Source organism: Nannospalax galili, unplaced genomic scaffold (genome assembly GCF_000622305.1).
Source record: "Nannospalax galili isolate Female #2095 unplaced genomic scaffold, S.galili_v1.0 scaffold898, whole genome shotgun sequence".
Lineage (NCBI taxonomy): Eukaryota > Metazoa > Chordata > Mammalia > Rodentia > Spalacidae > Nannospalax > Nannospalax galili.
Window position 1 is genome coordinate 1,081,777 of NW_008342399.1, and position 21,611 is coordinate 1,103,387.

The following is a 21,611-nucleotide window of genomic DNA, read 5'->3' on the forward strand; positions in this document are numbered from 1 at the left end:
AATGTGCACTCTCACACTCACCTAAGCAAAAAACAAAACAAAACAAACAGACAAACAAAAAAAAACTTATTTTGAGGGATCTAAAAGAACTTCATGGACTGCTTACTGGGAGAAGTATAGGGAGGGTAATGGGGAGAGAGTCATCCAGAACTAAGATAGTTTCCTCTATTCTATCTAATGAGGCAGGACAGTCACTGTCTATTTTCTTTCAACATACATATCGCTCTCTCTGGAAATAGCTTTTTCTTGTTTTTGGCAAAAATTCCACTCAAGATGAAGTTTATAATGCACGTATAAAGCCCCTAGTGTTGTCACTCACTGAGGGCTATAATCCAACTGTTTTTGCCTATGGACAAACTGGATCTGGGAAGACATACACCATTGGAGAAGGCCATGCTGCTTCACTTGTGGATGGTCAAAAGGGTATCACACTCCTCGAGCTAGCCAAGAAATATTTCAAAGCATCTCTGAAAATCCTAGCATTGACTTTAATATAAATGTGTCATATATACAAGTATACAAGGAAGACCTAAGAGATCTTCTAGAATTGGAGACTTCCATGAAGGAGCTTTATTTCAGAGAAGAGGAAAAAGGAAATACAGTGACTGTTGGGGCCAAGGAATGCCAAGTAGAGATCATGGATGAAGTGATGAGTCTTCTGGAGGTAAGGAATGCGGCCAGACATACAAGCACCACCCAGATGAATACTCCAGTAGATCACATGCAATTTTTACAATAAATGTCTGTCAAGTTGAGAAAAATGCAGAGGCACCTGAAGGTGGAGAGTGGTATTCACGTCGGCACATTGTCTCCAAATTCCATTTTGTGGATTTGGCTGGATCAGAAGAGTGACTAAAACAGGGAAAACGGGTAAATGGTTCAGAGTCCATTCAGATCAACAGTGGGTTACTTGCTTTAGGAAACATAGTAAGTGCCCTTGGGGACCCACTCAGGAAGAGCTCACATATTCCATATAGGGATGCTAAAATTACTCGGCTTCTGAAAGATTCCCTGGGAGGCAGTGCCAAGACTGTCATGATCACGTGTCAGCCCATCCTCCTCGGATTTTGATGAGTCCTTAAATTCTCTCAAATATGCTAACAGAGCACGGAACATTAGAAACAAACCTACTTTAAACTTCAGCCCCGAGTCAGATCAAATGGATGAAATGAAATTTGAAATTTAGTTGCTTCAAGAAGCTTTGCAGAGTCCTCGGGCTACTGTCAGCCAAACTAGCCAGGTCCCTTCAGAGGGCACTCCTGATCAAAATAGGATCTAGTCTCTTGAGGAACAGGTAGCTCAGCTCCAAGGGGAATGTCTAGGCTACCAAAATGGTATAGAGGAAGCTTTTACTTTCCTGGTAGACTTAAAAGATCCTGTCAGACTAAACGAGAAGCAGCAGTACAGACTACAAGAATGGTTCAACATGACTCAAGAGGTCAGGAAGACTGTCCACATCTCATGCCCAGGAAAACAGGGTCCTGGACACCTGGAAGAAGGACCAGAGCATGTTGCAGTTCTCCAGATGAAGAGAGAACTTAAGAAATAGCAGAATGAAGCTGTAACAGAAGAGCAGTTTTTTGTGGATCAGCTGAATGAAGAAGTAACAAAACTTAACCTGTCGATGACATCTTCAACTAAGGAAAATTGTGGAGATGGGCCTGATATCAGGATTCCTGAAAAGAGACCATATGCTGTACCATTTGATACTCATCTGGGACATTACATTTATGTCCCATCCAGACAAGATTTCAAGGTCTTCTCAAGTACTCCTACATACTCTCTGGATCAAATATTGGCTGGGTTTCGAACACAAAGTCAAATGCTGTTGGGTCACTTAGAAGAACAAGATGAAGTTCTCCACTGCCAGTTTTCGGATAACAGTGATGATGAGTAATCAGAAGGCCAGGAGAAATCTAGAATTAGGTGTCGAAGTCGCTCATGGATTAAGAAACTAGGTTCTGTTTGCTCTTTTGTTGAGTTGAATGATACTCAAGATGAAACACAAAAATCGTATTTGAGGAATGAAAATTTGAAGATGGAATGTCTCCAGGACAGTCAAGAGTCAAATTTTCAAAAATTAAGGACTTCAGAACTCATACTTAATAAAGCTAAACAGAAAATGAGAGAACTTACAATGAACAACAGGATGAAGGAAGAACTGATTAAAGAGTTAATAAAAACAGGTAACAATGCCAAGTCTGTAAGTAGACAGTATTCTTTGAAAGTAAAAAAACTGCAACATGAAGCAGAACAGGCAAAAGTACAACTAACTGAAACACAGAAGCAGCTATAAGAACGGGAAAACAAAGATCTTTCTGATGTTGCTTTGAAGGTAAAATTACAGAAAGAGTTCCATAAAAAGATGGATGCAGCAAAGCTGAGAGTTCAGGTCTTAGAAAAGAAGCAACAAGACAGTAAGAAATTGGCATCACTGTCAACCCAAAATGAGAAACGTGCCAATGAACTACAGCAAAATGTGGATCACTTGAAATATCAGAAAGTACAGCTGCAAAAAGACTTCGAGAAGAAAACAAGAAAAAAGCAACTAGATGCAGAAATTAAGAGGGATCAACAAAAAAATCAAAGAGCTACAGTTAAAAAAACAGAACAAGAAGGTTGAAAATGGAAAGCTGAGGACCTTGATGTGTTCAACTTGAAAAGAAAAGGTCCTTATAGAGTGTAGACCACCTCCAGAAATTGGATGAGCAAAAGAAATGGTTAGATGAAGTAGAGAAAGTTCTGAACCAACACCAAGAATTAGAGATGCTGGGAGATGACTTAAAGCAACAGGAAACTATAATTTCTAAGAAGGAAGCCCTGCTACAAGAAGAGCCAGCTAGAAAACAAGGAATTGAGATTTAGTCAGGCCTTAAACACAGATAGTTTGAAAATACCAGCTCGTCTGAACTTGTTGGACCAAGCGTTGTCTAAGTTTGCAGCTTGAGAGCAGCACAAGTGATGAGAAAGTAAAGATTCAGGACAAGTTCAAGCTCTCCAAAAAGGAAGGAATCAGCTCCAGAGACAAAGAACCAGTGTAGATGAAAACCTTAAAAATGGGAGTGCTGTCACCCAAAGAAGAACATCTTCTGTTCCAACTTGAAGAGAGGATTGAAGCTTTGGAAACTGCAATTGAATACAAGAATGAAAGTATCCAGAGTCATCAGAACTCAGAGCATCATTCCAGAATCTCTCTGAGTGAAGCAAATATTTTGGAGAAATTAGTTTGCCCGAACCTTGTTGAGATTAGAGCTGTTCTTTTCAAATATTTCAATAAGGTGGTTAATTTGAGAGAAGCTGAGCGTAAACAATTACAGAGTAAAGAGATGAAACTGAAGGTTCTAAAACGAGATAAGGGTTCGTGAATTAGAATCTGCACTGGAGCATCTGAAATTGCAGTGTGACAGGAGACTGATCCTCCAGCAAAAGGAACGTGAACAAAAGATGCAGTTGCTGTTATATCATTTCAAAGAGCAAGATGGAGAAGACATTATAGAAACTTTAAAAACATATGAAGATAAAATCTAACAGTTGGAAAAAGATCTTTATTTCTATAAGAAAACCAGCAGAGATCTTAAGAAGAAACTTCACCAGCCCAAACAGGAAGCAGTCCAGTGGCAGCTAGCATCAGAATACCATGATGCTGGAGATGGATCCCTGAATCCAGGCGAGATGCTTTCTGAAGAACTAAAATGGGCATCTAGAACTGAAAATACAAAATTAAATGGATCAGAAAGAGACAGTTCTTCAAGCAGCTTAAAAATCCAACCAAAGTCTCAGAATCTTTGGAAAGACGCCCCAAACTCACTTCCAGTTTGTAGCTCATTAGCACCTTCCAGTGGGCAGTTGTTAAGCAATGAAATAAAACAGAGGAAAATCCATGTATACAACCTCATGGTCAACCATCACCCCAAATTCAGCCAGTGAACACTGTGGGACAGTGTTGGTGTCACTCATGGTGTCAAGCCTGTCAAATTGTGTCAACGGTCCAGTCTTGGAGGTGGGGTTAGATCAATGACTGCTGATTCCATTGAAGTCACTAGGAAATCTGTTAAGGTTCAGATGGCCCCGCCCCTCACCAACAGGGCCTCACAGACCTCGAAAGCCCCTGAGAAAAGGGAACCGAATTAATAAGCACCCTGGTCTTTGAAGTCAAGAGAAGCAGACTTTTCTCCATTGTTTGGCCAACACAGCAGGCTTCCCCTTTGATCTCCAAAGGGGGCAGGTTTTAAAAGTCTGCCCACCTAACCTTTAAAAAATACATCTTCCAGCCTTCTGCAACCCCCACTCCCGAAGCCTCCCCCTATAAAAGACCCCAGCTCACGACCTGGGTCAGACATTTTCCCTGCCCAGAAGGGAATCTGTCCCATGTGTTCCCTTGCTAATAAACTCTATTCCGCTGGAGTTTTATCTGTGTCCTGGTGCTTTCTCCTGATCAACTGGATTCATCCATCACCTACTTTACCTATCAAAACCTAGTGACTTAAAAACTTAGGCATTTAACAATAAAACTTTTAGTATATATGTAAAAATGTTCATTTTTTTAACTTAAAAAATTAAAGCTGAAGCTCACTAGCTTTTCCTCAGGATAAAGGAAAAAGAGGAAGATTGTCATTGACTCTATGTATCTCCTAGAGTATACTTTGGGGGTTCCTCTGTACCATAAACATGTTTTCCAATACTTGGTAATATTTAAATATTTCTAGTTATAAATTCACTTAAATTCTTTTCTAAAAAAAAAAAAAAAAGACCCAACCAAACACAGGATTCCCACACCCTCACATTTTCACATTTTTCTAGACAAATAATTTTATTTTAAGTCCAAATTTGTAGATATAGCCTAAGTCAGGTATACTACCCCGGCCCAGAAAACTGCAGCCAAGAGAACAGGTATTATAACCTACCTCCCCAGCAAATGTTTTTTTAGAGTCTCAAAGGGCATACTGTTCATGGAGAAAACTATTCACAGTCACTGGTTAGACACATTAAAACTTCTACTGAGAAAACTACTACAGTTTAATAATCTAATTAATGTTTAGAAAAACTCATTAAAGTTGAACAAATTTTCTACCAGTCCCATTTGACATCAACTCCTTTGAGCAACTTAATAGCACAGTTGTTTAAGAAATCTGACTTTCTTTTAAACGGTACTTTGCTTGACTCAACAAACAAAACCTTCCCAAATGTTTAACTCAGAATAAACATAATAAATTAAACATAAATGACAAAGCTCTCTGGAACATTTCAGTATTTTTGCAGCCATAGTAAACTCTTAAATAAAAGCACAAGTCTAAAAATCTATATGGGATTTTCTGTTAAGACACAGCAAATAGCCTCAATTAATAGGAAAATGACTCCTGAACTTAAATAATTATATTGATGGCTATAGGAAATAGTTCCTAATCCTTTTAAGATTTTCTAATTACTACAAATTGTATTCAGGAGCTGCGGCACTCAGTGAAGTCTTATTAAAGGGAATGAACAGTTATGGCCACAGCAGGCCAGACCAGTGTTGGAAGATAAGGAACTCAAGCTTAGGGACCTGAGCGTATTCAACCAACTAATCCAAACTCAGTGAGTGTAATTCCAACCTTGGATCATTGTGGTGAGAATCAAATGAATAATCCAAGAAACACACAGGAGACAGCAGCTAAAGGTTTAGGTAGAATTCTAACCTCTAATGCTAATTATCAACAGCACACTTCTGAAGGTTTTTTTTTTTTTTTTTTTCGGTCTTTTTGAGACAGGGTCTCCCTGTAGACCCAGCTGGCCTGGAACTCACTATGTAGACCAGGCTGCTCTTGAACTCAGAGAGATCCACCTGCCCATGTCTGCCACCATACCTGATGTTTTTTAAATACAAGTTTTATTTAAATAAAGTAACCCTTCTTAACCTAGAATCATAGCCTCTCATCTTGACTAACCTCATAACTATTCAAAGCAGCAAACTTCTGGTTTATCACAAGCTACTGTGCTGCACAACTGCTTATACTGATCAACCTGTAAAAGGGAAACTACATCCTGTTTTTGAACATAGGCACTTACTAACACATAAGTATCCCTCTTCCTTCTGCTTGAAGAAAATCTAAACTGACAAAACTGAAAGAGCGAAGACCTCATTACAAAAATCTTCCCTCAAGGATGTGTTTAGCTCAAGACATCATTACTGGATACATCAAGCAGAGTAACTGAAGGAAGTGGGAGAGGTAGCAGCTGTGGAATCAATGTGCTGGGAGTCACTAGCCACCAACTGTCCAACAGGAATTGACACACCTCAGAAAACTAAGAAGAAAATAAGAATCTTTTTATAAAACAAAGGTAATTTACAGCGCGGTTTCAAAAACACAATTTTTCAAAGCAAGCCGCTCTGGTTTGGGGTTCTGAACCAGAAGATAAAGCACAGAGAAAAGGAAATCTAGTACAGATAAGAAAATAGCAGAGGGCTATCATACAAGATAAGCACAGGGTGAAAGGCCATTATTATAAGAGAACTGACAAATTCTATCATTCCCCTCGCCTAAAGTAAGGTGAAAAATTGGCAGAAGGGTTGCAACACTGAAGGGAAGGGGGAAAATGACTGGTCCAATACGATCTAGCTGTAGACTTTGTTCATATGGATAGGCAAGATTAAAGAAAAACATTAGATGAAGAACCCAATTTTCAGGTACCAACCCTTATCACACTCTAAAACGTCTCCAGAATCAATTCTTCAGAGCTACTCAGTGATTTGCCACTCTTACAGGACACAGTCCATGGCCAGCCAAGGAGAACATGTGATTCAAGACTGCAATGATACGAAGGAAAAGGACAGCAAGCTACAGACGCCCAGAATCCCAAGGACACGGAGCAGAGTGCAGTGAAGGAAGTTTTGTTGCCATTTGAGCTTATTATTTTCCAGGTTAGAAGTAGAAAATGAACAAAAAACAAGGTCTGTTCCTTTGGCAGGATCCAACTGGAACCCTCTCCAGAGGGCTAGCTGATTCCCCACAGTCAGTTGAGTTTTGCTGTATAAAAACAGTATCAACTCATCCATGGTATCAGACACTGCAACCAGACAACTAAGATCTTCCAGCTGAAGATGTTATAAATCAAATTAATACATGGAAAACCATGTCTTAATAGGTACTTATTTTCCAATCATAATTTATTCCAGTTTCTTCCATAGAACTGCTTCTGTAATTTATTGTTTTGAATGTATTGAAGATATTTTCTTTCCAATAGTTGATAGAGTCGATTCCTAGTTAGCAAACACTATGATTCTGTCTTCTTGGTCTCTAGACACTTGGCAGGGACACGTTCTAGCATAGAAGTGCTTTCATTCCTCGTCATGGTAGCAAAAAGCATATCCATCATCCCCAAAGTTTCCAGGAGTTCTCTTTGGTAATCAATCTCTTTTTCTACAAGTCCTTGAAGTACTAAAAACTTTTTATCAACTACTGGTGACTGGCCAATCACAGGCAGATATATATCTAAAAAGAAAGAAAAATCCATTAGCTAAAAACATTTTGCTACACATAAGTGAAAATCAGCATTTTAAAGTATGATACTAAACATAAGACACTGAATACCAATTATTATTTTATAATTAATTTGTGATTTATCAAAAGCATATGAATCCATCTGAATAAACGCATTTTAAAACGAATTGTACAAAATATATGGCAGAAAGGTTTTAATTCCAATTTCATGTTAAAAATTAGTGATGATGATAACCACAGGGAACTGCCTGAGACTACCTGATCTGGCCTCTGTGTGGTGGAAGCAACCTAAACGCCCCTCAACTGATGAGTGGATAATGAAAATGTAGCACATTTACACAATGGAGTTCTACTCAGCCGTAAACAAAGATGAAATGAAATTTGCAGGTAAATGGATGGAACTAGAAACTGTTATACTAAATGAAGTAACCGACTCAGACAAACAAATGACATATGTTCTTCCTAGTATATGGATCCTAGCACCAAATCCTTACATGTGAGTATATATCCTGATGTAACTGCAGAAACCAGGAAAATGGAAAAGAACCTGAGAGGTAAAAGGAAAGATTAAACCCAAGAGAGAGAGAGAAGTAAGAAACAGGTGTTACTAAAAGAGAAACGTGTAAAATGGGGGTAGTTAAATGAGAGGGGAGTGGGAGGGCTATACAAGGAATTAAGGGGATAAAGGGGAAGAAGGAGCTCAAGAGAGGTAGGACCACAGCATACAGAAATTATCAAGGGAGAAGAAATGGGGAAACTTTAAATGGGAAGGGCAGGGAGGGAGAATAAGACAGGGAGAGAAAGAGGAGAGATGAATAGTGCCTAGCCAGTATAAAAAACCAGAGGGAATCATATTAATCCAAAAACTTACTGAAGAATCACACGCACAATATCTTTACATGAGTCCATGTATATAGCTGAAGACTACATAACAAGAAACAGTGCCAGACAGGAGAAACCTTCCTTTTAGTGGTTGACCAGGATAGTCCAAGAAATTCCCCAAATTATACAGGCTATTGCCACAGCCCTTGACTGCCTCCCAGAACTTGAAGATAAGACCCTATTGCCGAAGACGGAACATACTCTGGACACAGGATTTGGAGCAATGGAGCTAGAACTGACCTGGAAGCCACCTCCCCTGAAGGCGGCTTTCATACCTTTAAGATCACTATGCAAGCTGGTAATGACCAAGCACAGCAAATGACAATGGTGAAGTAGTGGCATTTTTATCTTGGAGATAATCAAATTGGACTTAATGCCCACTCAATGGGAGGAAACTCATGTGTGGTACTGTAAACTTAGCCAAATACACATAGCTGGAGAGGTCATAGACCTTAGATATCATAGGAACCTATATCAATGGTGTCAGCATGCACCAGATCCGTGCAAACGCAAGCAGACAAAACCCCAGCACAGAAACTGTGGAATGGGGAGCAGGCCCCAATTTTATTGACAGCTGATTACTGCTAGGTGAGGAAGAGGTGGTTTTCTTAAAGGGAGGGACTCTAGATAGGCTGACTAGACCTCAGTGGATGAACTTGCACTGAGGGACATCTGGGGACACTAACTTGACTTGATAGGCCTTAACACAAATGACAGAATATATGAATTCAAGTGATGGGTATATGGAAGGGGCCCAATGGGGAAGGAGGTATAAAGATGATTAAGATGTTCTATATGAAATACACAAAAATTCAATAATTTTTTTTAAAAAATAGTGATGATTAGGGACTGAGGAAGGGGGTATAAAGATGATTAAGATGTTCTGTATGAAATACACAAAAATTCACTAATTTTTTTTTTTAATTAGTGATTATTAGGGACTGAGGAAATGGCTACTGGTAAAGTGCTTGTTTTGCAAGCAGTAAAATCTGAGTTTGATTCCCATCACCAACATAAGAAAAGCTGTAATGCCAGCCCTGTGAAGGTGAAGACAGGAAGATCCCTCAAGCTTGCTGGCCTGTCTTCCTAAATGGGTAAGCTGCAGGTTCAGTGAGAGACCCTGTCTGACAAAATGAGGAGGAGAGTGAGCGAGGAACACATCCGACATCAACCTCTGACCTACTCATGCATGCTTACTTGTGTATGCACATTCATACACACACACAAACATGTACACACACACACACACAAAAGTGATGACTGAGACAATGAAGAGAGCAAAGCAAGCCTGAAACAAAGCATCAGGTGCCTGGCTGCAGGAAGAAGTGCACAGAATGACTTAAGCCCTAAGAGTAAATAACTGCCAACCAAGAGAAGTACATCCAAAAGTCAGCCTTTAAAATGGATGGAGAAAGTACAAAATAAAGCAAACCAGCACCACAGAATAAGTATTAAAACACTTGGGGCTGGAGAGATGGCACAGTATTGAAGAACACTGGCTGCTCTTTCAGAGGCCTGGAATTCAATTCCCAGCACCTACATGGCAGCTAAAAATCATCTGTAACTCCAGTTCCAGGGGATCCAATGCCCTCTCCTGGCTTCTGTGGGCCACCCATGACATGGGTGCACTAACATATATGCAGGCAATATGTAATGTAATACTCATACACATAAATAAAAAATAAAATATTTTTTAAAAAGACGATACTTAAATCCAGCACACATAAAAGAAAGGCACAATCACAAGAACATAAGAATAAATATGCTGAAAGGATGAACAAGACAATTAGGAAAGAATCAAACATTTTCAATCCAGTAGACCAGCAAACCTCTACGATAAATAAGAGGAGGAAAAAGTCAAAAATCAATTAAGGGGAAAAAGCAACAAAATACCAAGAATTAGCACATAACTCTTTAATAATGACCTTAAATACAAATACTTCTCTAATTAAAAGATACAAATTTGGGGAGATGGCTTAGCAGTTAATAGCACAGCATTGGCTGCTCTTGCAAAGGCCCCAGGTTTGATTCCCAGCACCCACATGGCAGCTAGCAATTGTCTATAACTCCAGCTCCAGGGGATTCAATACCCTCTTCGGGCCTCTGTGGGCACTGCACATGCAGGTGCAGTTAAACACATGCAAGCAAAACACTCATATCTTTAAATTATACCTATACTTCTAGGTTTTCTATATTTTTAGGTTCTTTAATTTTTTTAAGTGTTGAGGCTCAAACTCAAGGCCCTAGATATACTAAGCAAACATTCTACCACTGAGCTACATACCCGGCCCAATACCTCAACTTTTATAAACATAGTAAGAGTTTTAGGTCTTAAAAACTACTTACCAATAATTATTTCAGCAGCATTGATTAAAACAGGGGCAAATCTTGGCTGGGACAGATTCCTACAAAGCAAAATTTCTGTTTAATGAAACTTATAAACCTAAAAAAAAAAATCTCTAAAACAAATTTAATTGTTGCTCTAGTTCTCTGTAAAGAGCAAACTAAAAACAGATGTCTCTCATTGGTAACAAAAGGAATTAAGGTATGAAATCCAAGTGTCATCAGCATAAACATACCTTATCAAAAAATTAAGAACACGGGTAATTTCCTTTTCATCTCGGCCTGCAAGAGCATTGGCAAGGACTCCTCTTCGATTTAGTTCTTTTATGATGGAAACTGTGACCTCAGGTGTCTTTATTACACAACTAGGCTAGAAAAATTTTCAGAGTCAGTATGAGCCAAAAAGACAAGGAAAAGAAAATCATCATGTTGCAATAAATTCACCACAACTATCTTTACAATTCCAAGACATGGTAAATCACAAACTTTACCACTAACATGGTTCCCCCTACACTCTCCCCACATTTTTTGTGAGCGGTTCTTGTTAGGCCTCAAGTCAACACAGGTTGGCCTCAAAACTCAAAATCTGTCTGCCTCAGCCCTCCAAGTGAGGCATGCACAACACCCAGAGACTGAAACAATTCTTTCAAATGTTCTTCACTAGCTGGCTGTGGAGGTACAATCCCAGTCCTGGGAGGCAGAAACAAGAGGGTCCTGGGGGTCCACTGGCCAGTCAATCTAGCTAATCAATGAGCACCCAGTTCAGTGAGAGATCCTGCCTCAACAGGATGGATGAAAAACAATTGAGGCAGACACCCAAAAATGACCTTTGGCTTCCACATATGCAGCTGCACCCATAGTCAGCCTCCCACACACAGAATCAAAAAAATAAATAAATAAATAAAAATAAAAATAAAATGTTCCTAACTCACCTCGAGGACTCTGTCAAGAGCCTTTGAGATTCGGAAACTTTTCAAATCCCTGTCATACAATTCTAGGTGTTTCTTTGTTGGCCTGTTGATCATAATGTCGTCCTGAATGAAAAAGCAAAATGTATAGAAAGAAAACTAGTTCCGTTCACAATAAACATTTTCATAATAAAGTGGTACATTGTAAAATCAGGGTGCTTTTCTGCTACATGACAAGTAATATTCCTACATCCAAATCTAGAGGGCACAATTGCCACATTATAATGTATTCTCACAGTTACGATTTTGAATTCGAGTATACAAGTGCCACTATTCTGGGCAAATTACTCCTTCTCTCATAAGTTCCGTTCACAATAAACATTTTCATAATAAAGTGGTACATTGTAAAATCAGGGTGCTTTTCTGCTACATGACAAGTAATATTCCTACATCCAAATCTAGAGGGCACAATTGCCACATTATAATGTATTCTCACAGTTACGATTTTGAATTCGAGTATACAAGTGCCACTATTCTGGGCAAATTACTCCTTCTCTCATACCTCCCTCCCCCTAGGCAGGCAGTATGACTGAGTATAAAGAAAAATAAAAAATGGCTCAGAGATACTAAGATCTAATTCTCATATCTCTGGACACCACTGATAAACTCTTGGAGCAATCAAAATTTCTTTACAGCTCTTTCTTCTCAGACACCAAAGAGAGACATCACTGGCTAGAGTTGTTTAGATGATCAAATCAGATAGTGTGTGACAAATAATATTTTGAAGGTGATACAGCACTGTATTATTTCATTATGATTCAGACCATTAAATAAGTCACCCTTGTTTCCCCATTATTTTCTAACAGTGTCCCAAATCTAACAATCTAGAACCAATTTTGATGGAGCAAAAAGAAAAATAAACTTACATACCATGTGAATCATACTCTGCAGTAAAGTGAAGCAATAAGGGAACTAACTACCCTAAGAAGTGCCACATATTTATTTATTTATTTATTTAATTAATTTATTTATTTAGTGTGTTTGAGTGTTTTGTTTGCATGTATGAAACTGCACCCGTTCATGCAATGCCCATAGAGGCCAGAAGGCAGCATCAGATCCCCTAGACCTGTAGTTACGGACAGTTGTTAGCTGCCATGTGGGTGCTGGGAATCAAAGCCAGGTCCTCTACAAGACCATCCAGTGCTCTTGACCACTGGGCTATCTCTCCAGCCTCAAGAAATGTCACATTTAAAACACAATGAGAAATACACAATTACCCGCTGCTTCATGTAATTTTTTCCTTTAATAAAGGTTCGATATGCAGGCCTCCTTCTCCTTGGAAGAGATTCTTTCTTTGTTTCAGATTTTCGGTGTTTAACACTCATTATTCCATTGGTCATTCCTACAACTATTGTCTCATCTTCATGCTAATAGTAATCAGAAAAATCAGTCAGTTCATTTCTAAGTAATACTTCATAGTACCTTTACTTACAAAACATTTCTACCATGGCTGCTGCACTGTACTATTAGCCATAGTCCCATTCAAACAGATACTAAACAGTGACCTATCCAAATGTTAGAACAAAATCACTTGTTTCCTCTATTCTCACAGGTCCTTTTAAAATACTGCCGTAAAGTCTGTATAATAATGTTAATGTTACATAATGTCATGAAAATAATTTTCTGCATTCTCTTAAATAAAAAAGGACAACACAGTGGCACACCTTTCCATAAGCTTGTTCCCTCACAATATTTAATTTTCTTTTCCTCTCCCAATTGATACTTCTATATAACACATTCAAATATCCTGTTGCCAAATGTGGTTCCTTGTGAAATCTGACAATGCACATTCCAGAAAGCATAGTCTACCAAGAAAAAAGACCCTTTCATTCTGCTGTTTCTGCCCTCTTCACTGTTCTGTGTGCATGTGTGCCAGAGAGTCAATCTGCCTTTCTCAAGTATTACAACACCCCGGAGTTTGCTGAAGCAAGATTTATCAACTTCCTAGTCCAGCCTTTTACTTACTACAGTAGCCAATGTGATCTAAGTCTAAATTCATGCAAAGTTGTTATGAGGAAGCTCATATTCAAGTACTGTCTTAACCCAAATAGCTAACGTGGCTATTCAAATCCAAAGATAAACCTCCCAAATTCCATTTTACTTTTATTTAATAAGGAAAGTTGTGACAACTTTAGAAAGAGCTACAAGTACTTACAGAAAGTGCAAGACTCAAGATGGAAGCTGCATAATCAAAACTGTGGACTACTTTGTAAGAGGTTGTGCTATATACTTTGACTTTCCTAATAAAAAAGAAAGTTTGGTCAAAAGACATCTTGGTTACATGCCCATGGTGTACTTACATACATGCAGGTAAAGCACTCATACACATAAAACTAAGTATTTTTTCAAAAGTTATCTTGGGCATAAGTATAAAATTCAAAGCTCTTGTTTTCTGCAAACTAAATATATGAACATTAAAAATCATGCACTTGGCTAGACATAGTGGTGCATCCCTTTAATCCCAACACTCAGAAGGCAGGCAGATCTCTGTGAGTTCAAGGCTAGCCTGGTCTACATAATAAGTTCCAGGCCAGCTGGGGCTACATGGAGACCCTGTCTCAAAAAAATACCAAAAAAAGTTATCCCTTGAATAGGTACAGTAAGTAGGAACTGGGGTGGACATAGCAGGGAATTCAAGGAAAAGTTATCAAAATTAAAATAAAGAATATTTTTTTGGTCTTTTTGAGGCCAGAAGATACTGTCAAACCTCCTGGAGTTGGAGTCACACAGGTGGTGGTTCCAGGGGATCTGACAGTCTCTTCTGTCCTCCGTGGGCATTGCATGACACGGGTGCACTTACCTACATGCAAGCAATATACATATACACAAAATAAAAATAATAATAAAAAAAAGAAAAACATTGATTTAATATTAATTACAAAGTATTTCATCGTTGAATTTCTTGAAAACCTAGCTATATTTCATCACTAACCACATCTGAATAAAGACTTTGACTACTTTAGCTTATGAAAGATACCAAAAGATGAACAAAGACAAAATCTGGGAAAAAAACAAAGGATCAGTGAACATATACTACAGGTCAAAAGAACAGGGTTTTTCAACTCCAGCATAACTGATATTTTAGGTTAAAACTCCCTATGTTGGGGGGTGGTGCAACAACTATTTTGTGCATTTTAGAACATTTAGCAGTATCCCCATCTTCTACATAGCAATAGCACTACAAGTTTTTCATAACAGTGGGGAAGAAATGGAAATAAAATGATCACCAATAGATGCTTAAAAGAAAATTCTATAGCTATGCCAGTACTAGCTACATGTGGCTATTCAACACTTCAAGTGTGCAAAATAAAACTGAGCTGATAGTACATTTTAGATCTAAACTCATTTCTATGTCTTATTAAGTACACTGACTACATGTTGAAATGATATTTCATGTATTATATATTTTACTTTTATATGAGATAATGGGTCAAATAAAATTTATTATTACAAGTTATTTTACCACTGGGCATGGTGGTACACACCTTTAGTCCCAGCAGTCAGGAGGCAGAGACAGGCAGATCTGTGTGTCTCATTGAGATACAGGCCAGCCTAGTCTATATATAACAGCAAGTGCCAGGCTAGACAGGCAGACCTTGTCTCAAAAAGAACCCCCCCAAAGTAACTTCATTTTAGCCTCTCTTAATATAGATACTAAAGCATTTAAAATTCCCTATATAGCTTGCATTTTATATGCATATATGTGTGTACATATCTGTTGTTGTTTGCTTGCTTGGGTTTTTTGATAGGGTCATACTATGTAGCCCTGGCTAGCTGGAACTCACAGAGATCTGCATATGGGATTAAAGGAGTGTATCATCACACCCAGCACTTTCATTATATTTTTACTGAACAACACTGTTTTGGAATATCAACAAGTAGAATACTTAAAACTGACATCTTACATGTTTTTTGAGACAGGGTCACATTATATAGCCCTAGCTAGGCTTGAACTTACTATGAAGAACAGGCCGGCCTTAAATTCACAGAAATTCACCTGCCTCTACCTCCAGAATGCCAAGATTAAAGGTGTATGCCACCATGCCTGGTTATAAGCAGATGTTTAAAATCAAGTTCTCTCATCTCTACCATGAGCATGACCACTTTGCAGACAAGCTGCCCCTCACTTAGCTTTTTAATCATTCCATCCCAGAGCAGGGGTGGCATGGCAGCAGATTCATAGTGGATGTTTTTAAGTAGAATACTTAAAACTGACATCTTACATGGTTTTTGAGACAGGGTCACATTATATAGCCCTGGCTAGGCTTGACCTTACTACGGAGAATAGGCTGCCCTTGAACTCACAGAAACTCACCTGCCTCTGCCGCCCATATATGGGTATTAAAGGCATGGGCCACTATGCCCGGCCAGATTATTTATTTGACTTTTTTCAGTGCTGGGGATGGAACTCAGGACTTGGACTATGGTATGTGTCAAACACTGAGCTAGGCCCCTAAGTCCTCTATAAATCTACTTATAACTCATTATATTTATACCATATTAATGTATAGAAATATTCACATGAGGTTTTAAAGAATGTAACCCAGACTATATAGTCACAATAAAAAGTCCAATATCTATTCAGTGATTTTAAAACTATAGGAAACAGATTTAAAATAACTAATGTTCAAGTAGGTCAACAATTTTGCTAAAACATAAGCTGATGCAATAGATAAATGATTTCCAGGGAGAAAATAAGTGGTTTTACATATAGCTGCTTATAAAAGGTCAAAAGTATTTTCAACTCAACAGATGTTATCTCCTATGAAAATGATTATAATTTTAATTTTATCACAAATATTGCTAAAATAACTCATTTTTTCAAACAGTAAACACTAATAATGATGAACAAGAAAAATTAAAAACACTAACCTATCCAGTGAGCCAGAGAGGAGCCTCTGTCCAGAGCTGCTCAGACACAAACATGTCACAGTCTTGTGATGATTTTTCAAAGACACGAGCAACTGTCCTCCTTTTAACATGTCCCAGACTTTAACATAACGACCTCCTGAAAGAGAAATAACTGTTAGTTTGATATTCTGCCTTTATATTTCAAAGTTTAGAGATCTGAAAAACACTCTTCACTGGACCTTCCTAAAGTGAAAGCTAAGTGAGGGCTTCCAGAGGCAGACCAGCTGGTTTACAACCTGGCTCCACCACTTACTGTGTGCCTAGTAACAACAGTTCCTACCTCACAAAACTAATATGACTGTATTATTTCTTATTTTAAGTATACAGAAAATTAACAAGGTACTAAAAAAATATTTTAAGAAAATTATGAGTCCACTGTTTAAAAGAAATACTATATAGTAATGGAAATCAATAATGTAGATCTTGCTACCTAAAAATTTTACAAACCCCAACAAAACGAAAGAACTTTCCCGTAATTTTACTCTAAGACTTCAAGAGATCTTTTTTTTTTTTGTCTTTTTGAGATAGGGTCTCTCTGTAGCCCCTGCTGTCCTGGAACTCACTATGTTCAGGCTGGCCTTGAACTCACAAAGATCCACCTGCCTCTGCCTCCCAAGTGCTGGGATTAAAGGCATGCGTCACCACGCCCGGCTTTCAAAAGATCTTTAAAAGGTAACTCAGTCCCAGTATTTTTTTAATTCAATATCTTCTTTCAATAAAATGCCAAGCAAAAGCCTATGAAAGAAAACAAAAATGAGTGTGTGGAGGAAGAATGCCACTCTTATCTGCCCTGTCTGGGGCACAGGATGGAGCTCAATCACAGTGCCCATCTTCCCACTCCCATGTGGCAGCTTATGAGAGAGTACAGTTTGCAATCACTGACCTAATCTGACCGCTTTCTCAGGGCATAGCACTATTAAGGGACTACCCAAGGTCACACAATTAGCTGATGCCACAGTGAGAATTAATGTACAGATTTCCATTCTTCCTATCCTACTTGTTCTAATTTCCATTCCTCAAAACGGCAAGAAAAAAATTATGCCTGACAATGACATAAAGTTATTTTTAAATCAAACAGGTACTGGGGAAAGAGGACAAAACAAGTAAAGCTACACATAGTGTCATGCATATGTTCTTCTGGTATCAACACAGTTTACTGACAAATGGAAAAAGTCAATCTATTTCTACTATGATTATACAAATGCACTGTGGTAATCAGAAACAAAACCCTCTTAATTCCAGTTTGGTGAAAATTGCATTGAGGCCTTTGTGTGTACGTGTGTGTATGAGTGTTTTGCCTGCATATATGTAGGTGTACCACATGTGTACAATGCTCTCGAGGCCAGAAAAGGTGTCAGATCCCCTGGAACTGGAGGTACAGATGGTTGTTAGCTGCTATGTGGGTGCTGGGAACTGAACACTGGTCCTCTGCAAGAGCAGCCATCTCTCCAGCCCAGCACCGAAGCCTTTTTAAAACTCTTATCTCTTCTTCCAGCACACTGGCTGTTTGCTGGATAGGAAGGTTTTACTAGGGGTTTCACATGAAAGGAGAAAAGTGTGATTCTATACCCAAAAGAATGCTTCCAAAGCTGCTGCAGATCTCTTAGCTAAACACAATAGATGGGGTATAGAATAGACCTCTGGGATCAGATTTAAGAACATAATCTAACCAGGCATGGTGGCACACATCTTTAATTCCACCATTCAGGAGGCAGAGCCTGAGGCAGGCAGATGTCTGTGAGACTGAGACAGACCTTGTCTACATAGTGAGCTCCAGGCCAGCTGGGAATACAAGGAGATCCTGTCTCAAAACACAAAACAAAACAAAACAAAACAAATCACAATCTAGGCTCTCAAGTCCTGGGATTTCAGACCTGCCACTCACCAGTTTGCCAGCTTAGTTGAAGCTTTTATTTATTTTCATAGTTGTAAACAGGAAGAAAGTTAACTACCTCATAGGTTTATCTAGGACAGTGATAACATGCATACAACAGCACAGTGCTAGTTCAAGTTAGCAGTCAGTAAATGACAAATACTGGCAAGCCCCATTAGCAACTATTTAAGAAAAACTCAGGTATGTAATTCAAGGGAACACAAACAATTTATAAATGACAACTGATAAAAAAATCAAATCTATTTGAGATGAACAATATTGGCGAAAGCTACTTTGAAAAGCAATACCTGAAGACACCAGAAGGCCTCCAGAGGGGAAAAGCAAGACACTCTCCACGGGCTGTCCATGTTCTACACAGAGAACATCTTTATTTGTTCGGGCATCAAACATCTTCACAGTATGATCATATGACCCTGAAATGGCAATATTTACACTATGTGAATTCTCCTTTTTAAAAGAACAGAAATTGTGTGCATTCACATATAAAATTTTAAAAGAAGAAAACCATTAGATGAGATTTTAGTGAGTTTTTGCGATTTTCACACGAGATGAGTTTTTTTTAAGTATATATTCATAAAGACAGCACTTCCAACCTTCTGCACTCCTGGTGGTTTCTGAAGCTATATATAATGCTACACAGAGCCTAACTGTATAGCTCCATCACCTGGGGCTCTGTATAAGCACCCACAAAAACTGAGCTACACCTGAAGTGCTATGGCTGCTGGGGGCTCCCAGGGTACCAAGTCCTTTGAAGTCTGACAGTCTAAGATGCTTTCAAGAGGACAAGAAAACCCATTATCAAAAGATGAAAAAGAAAATAAAAAAATAATGGAATTTAATCAAACCATTTTATTTTTTATGGTACTGGGAATTGAACCTAAAGCCTCATAATACTAATTGAATACTCTTTTTTTTTTTTTTCGGTCTTTTTGAGACAGGGTCTCCCTGTAGTCTCAGCTGACCTAGAACTCAGCTGTGTAGACCAAACTGGCCTTGCACACACAGAGATCCACCTTCCTCAGCCTCCCAAGTGCTGGGAGTAAAGGCGTGTGCCACCACGCCTGGCTTAGTTAAATACTTTAACACTGTTATACCCTCAGCTCTATTAAAAATAATAATAACTTCCCAATCCCCAAAGGATCCATAGCAATAAAAGTAGAAAGAGTGCACTGACCTGTTACAAAGAGGTCTGGGTTCAGTTTGCTGGCACAGCCGCACCTCACATAATCAGAATGTTCTTTGAATGTCAGAATTTCTTTAGCATTTGGAATGTCCCATAATTTAACTGTATAATCATCAGCCCCAGAGACCACATGGTATTTGTCAGCTGTAAAATCTACTGTGTGAACTGCTCTGAAAAGATCAAAGGTCAATACATTACCAAGCAAAAAAATACCAAAAAGAGATAAGGGAGGAGTTGGTGGGGGGAGTGGGTGTGGAGTCGCTCAAAATACCTTATATGCATGTATGAAATTCTCAATACATTTTTTAAGTTAAAAAAAAAATATGAAAAAAATACTAAAAAAAAAAAAAAAATGGGTATTTGTCCCTAGGCCAGTCTGAAAATATAAGAATATTAAGTAACAGCCTTAAAATTATACTTTCTAGAATGTTAATAATTAATGAAAATCAAGTTCCAAATGTTATAGCAAAGGTACTTTAATTAAAAAAAATAATTCAAAAAGCACTTTCAAAAGTTTCTGCGTGGAAAGACTTGCCACAAAGAATTGTTAGGAGAATTTCTGTTATTCGTGTTTCAATGAGGGGCTACAAATATCCTGATAGTTTACAATAAAAAACACTTCTGACATTTTAAATCAACAGCAGATTTCAGCAACAACACTAGTAATCCTAAACAACATTATAAAATTCAATTTATCAAGGGCCAAATACCACAAATCAAAGAAAATAAATCCAATTTGATTTCAACAAAAGAGGATCTGAGATAGTCCAGGTCTATAAAGCAATTGTTTAACTGCAGGGACCTTCAGATTAGTGGATTCATGTCTTCAACTGGGTCACAGGTTCACTGAGAAGTTAATGAAAGCCATAGCACCTCTCCTAGGTGAGCATTTTCTAAAATATCATACACAAGGACAGAGAGGTCATGAATTCCATGAAGTGGACCATGGGACTCATGTTAAGCTCTTTGTTTAGAACAGGAAATAAAGTACATACAAGTATAATCATAGAATTACTATGTGCTTATTCCAAGTCTAGAGAGAGATTTCACCAGAACAAAACAAATCAAAACAGGTAAAACTGTCTCTTACTTTGTATGGCCTTCAAACTGCCTGAGGGGAGCCCTGCCACCGATATCAAAAAGTTGAACTACACCATCTTCACTGCCAGCGACAAGCAACTGACCATCCTGTCGAAAAGTAGCACAGTATGCTGTGTCTTTAAAGCGAGAAAAGGTTTTTATAGGTTCTTGAGAGTACCGGCCATAAATATGAATCTGTAAGATAAAAACCAGTATTTCACTAGATGGCTCAGGATCAGCAGTAAATGATACAAAATAAAAACAGACATTTTCTCTTACACTTACCCTAGAAGAAGCTGTGACTGCATAGTTATATGGAGGCTGAGAAGAGAAGTCTACTTTTGACACTGCACCAAATTCTTTAATCTGAACAGGGGTCTTAATGAAAGAACACAAAGTTATTAACAGAGTTGCAATGGGGAGGGAATTTAAGAATCACACATTTTCTTCCACATCATTTCTTTTTGTTCCTAGTAGCAGTTAGTAGGCTGTATTTGCATAGAAATATGAGGGAAAGGAAAAGAAAAAGGATGAACAAAATAAAAGCAGTCCACAGCCAATCACCTGGACAATCCCTGTTACCACAAAGGAAATAAACATGGCTGGAAAGCCCACCCCACTGTCTCTTCAGTTGCTGTTTACTGCATTCCTCACCAAGAAAAAAACTATGCCCATGACAGCATACATTTAACTATGAGTTTAGAATTAAAGATAATCAAACTGTGCAGACAGCTCTACACCTTGTTTTTCACAAACTAACCCACCTTAGCTATCTTTTCCACACAAACAGGTTTACCATCCATTTTTATAAAGATATACCATAATCTACTGAGCCAGTCTACTACTAATAGACAGATTTTTTTGTTTTTTGG

The 21,611-nt window shown here is 38.3% G+C and overlaps 1 protein-coding gene and 1 pseudogene across 1 annotated transcript in view; one reads left to right on the plus strand and one right to left on the minus strand.

Annotated features, from left to right (window-relative positions):
* LOC103738481 overlaps positions 1-4,115 on the plus strand; it is a 51,987-nt pseudogene extending 47,872 nt beyond the window's left edge.
* An 887-nt stretch (positions 4,116-5,002) lies between these two features.
* Positions 5,003-21,611, minus strand: part of Utp15 (UTP15 small subunit processome component) — a 22,014-nt gene continuing 5,405 nt past the window's right edge. Inside the window, exons 3-13 of the mRNA XM_008838458.2 lie at positions 21,025-21,117; positions 20,750-20,934; positions 19,651-19,829; positions 18,764-18,889; positions 16,544-16,679; positions 13,827-13,911; positions 12,889-13,038; positions 11,636-11,737; positions 10,940-11,073; positions 10,707-10,765; positions 5,003-7,469 (exon numbers count right to left, since the gene is read on the minus strand). Of these exons, the coding sequence (XP_008836680.1) occupies positions 7,252-7,469; positions 10,707-10,765; positions 10,940-11,073; positions 11,636-11,737; positions 12,889-13,038; positions 13,827-13,911; positions 16,544-16,679; positions 18,764-18,889; positions 19,651-19,829; positions 20,750-20,934; positions 21,025-21,117 (1,467 nt within the window). The 3' untranslated portion in view covers positions 5,003-7,251. The remainder of the gene's footprint in view (positions 7,470-10,706; positions 10,766-10,939; positions 11,074-11,635; positions 11,738-12,888; positions 13,039-13,826; positions 13,912-16,543; positions 16,680-18,763; positions 18,890-19,650; positions 19,830-20,749; positions 20,935-21,024; positions 21,118-21,611) is intronic.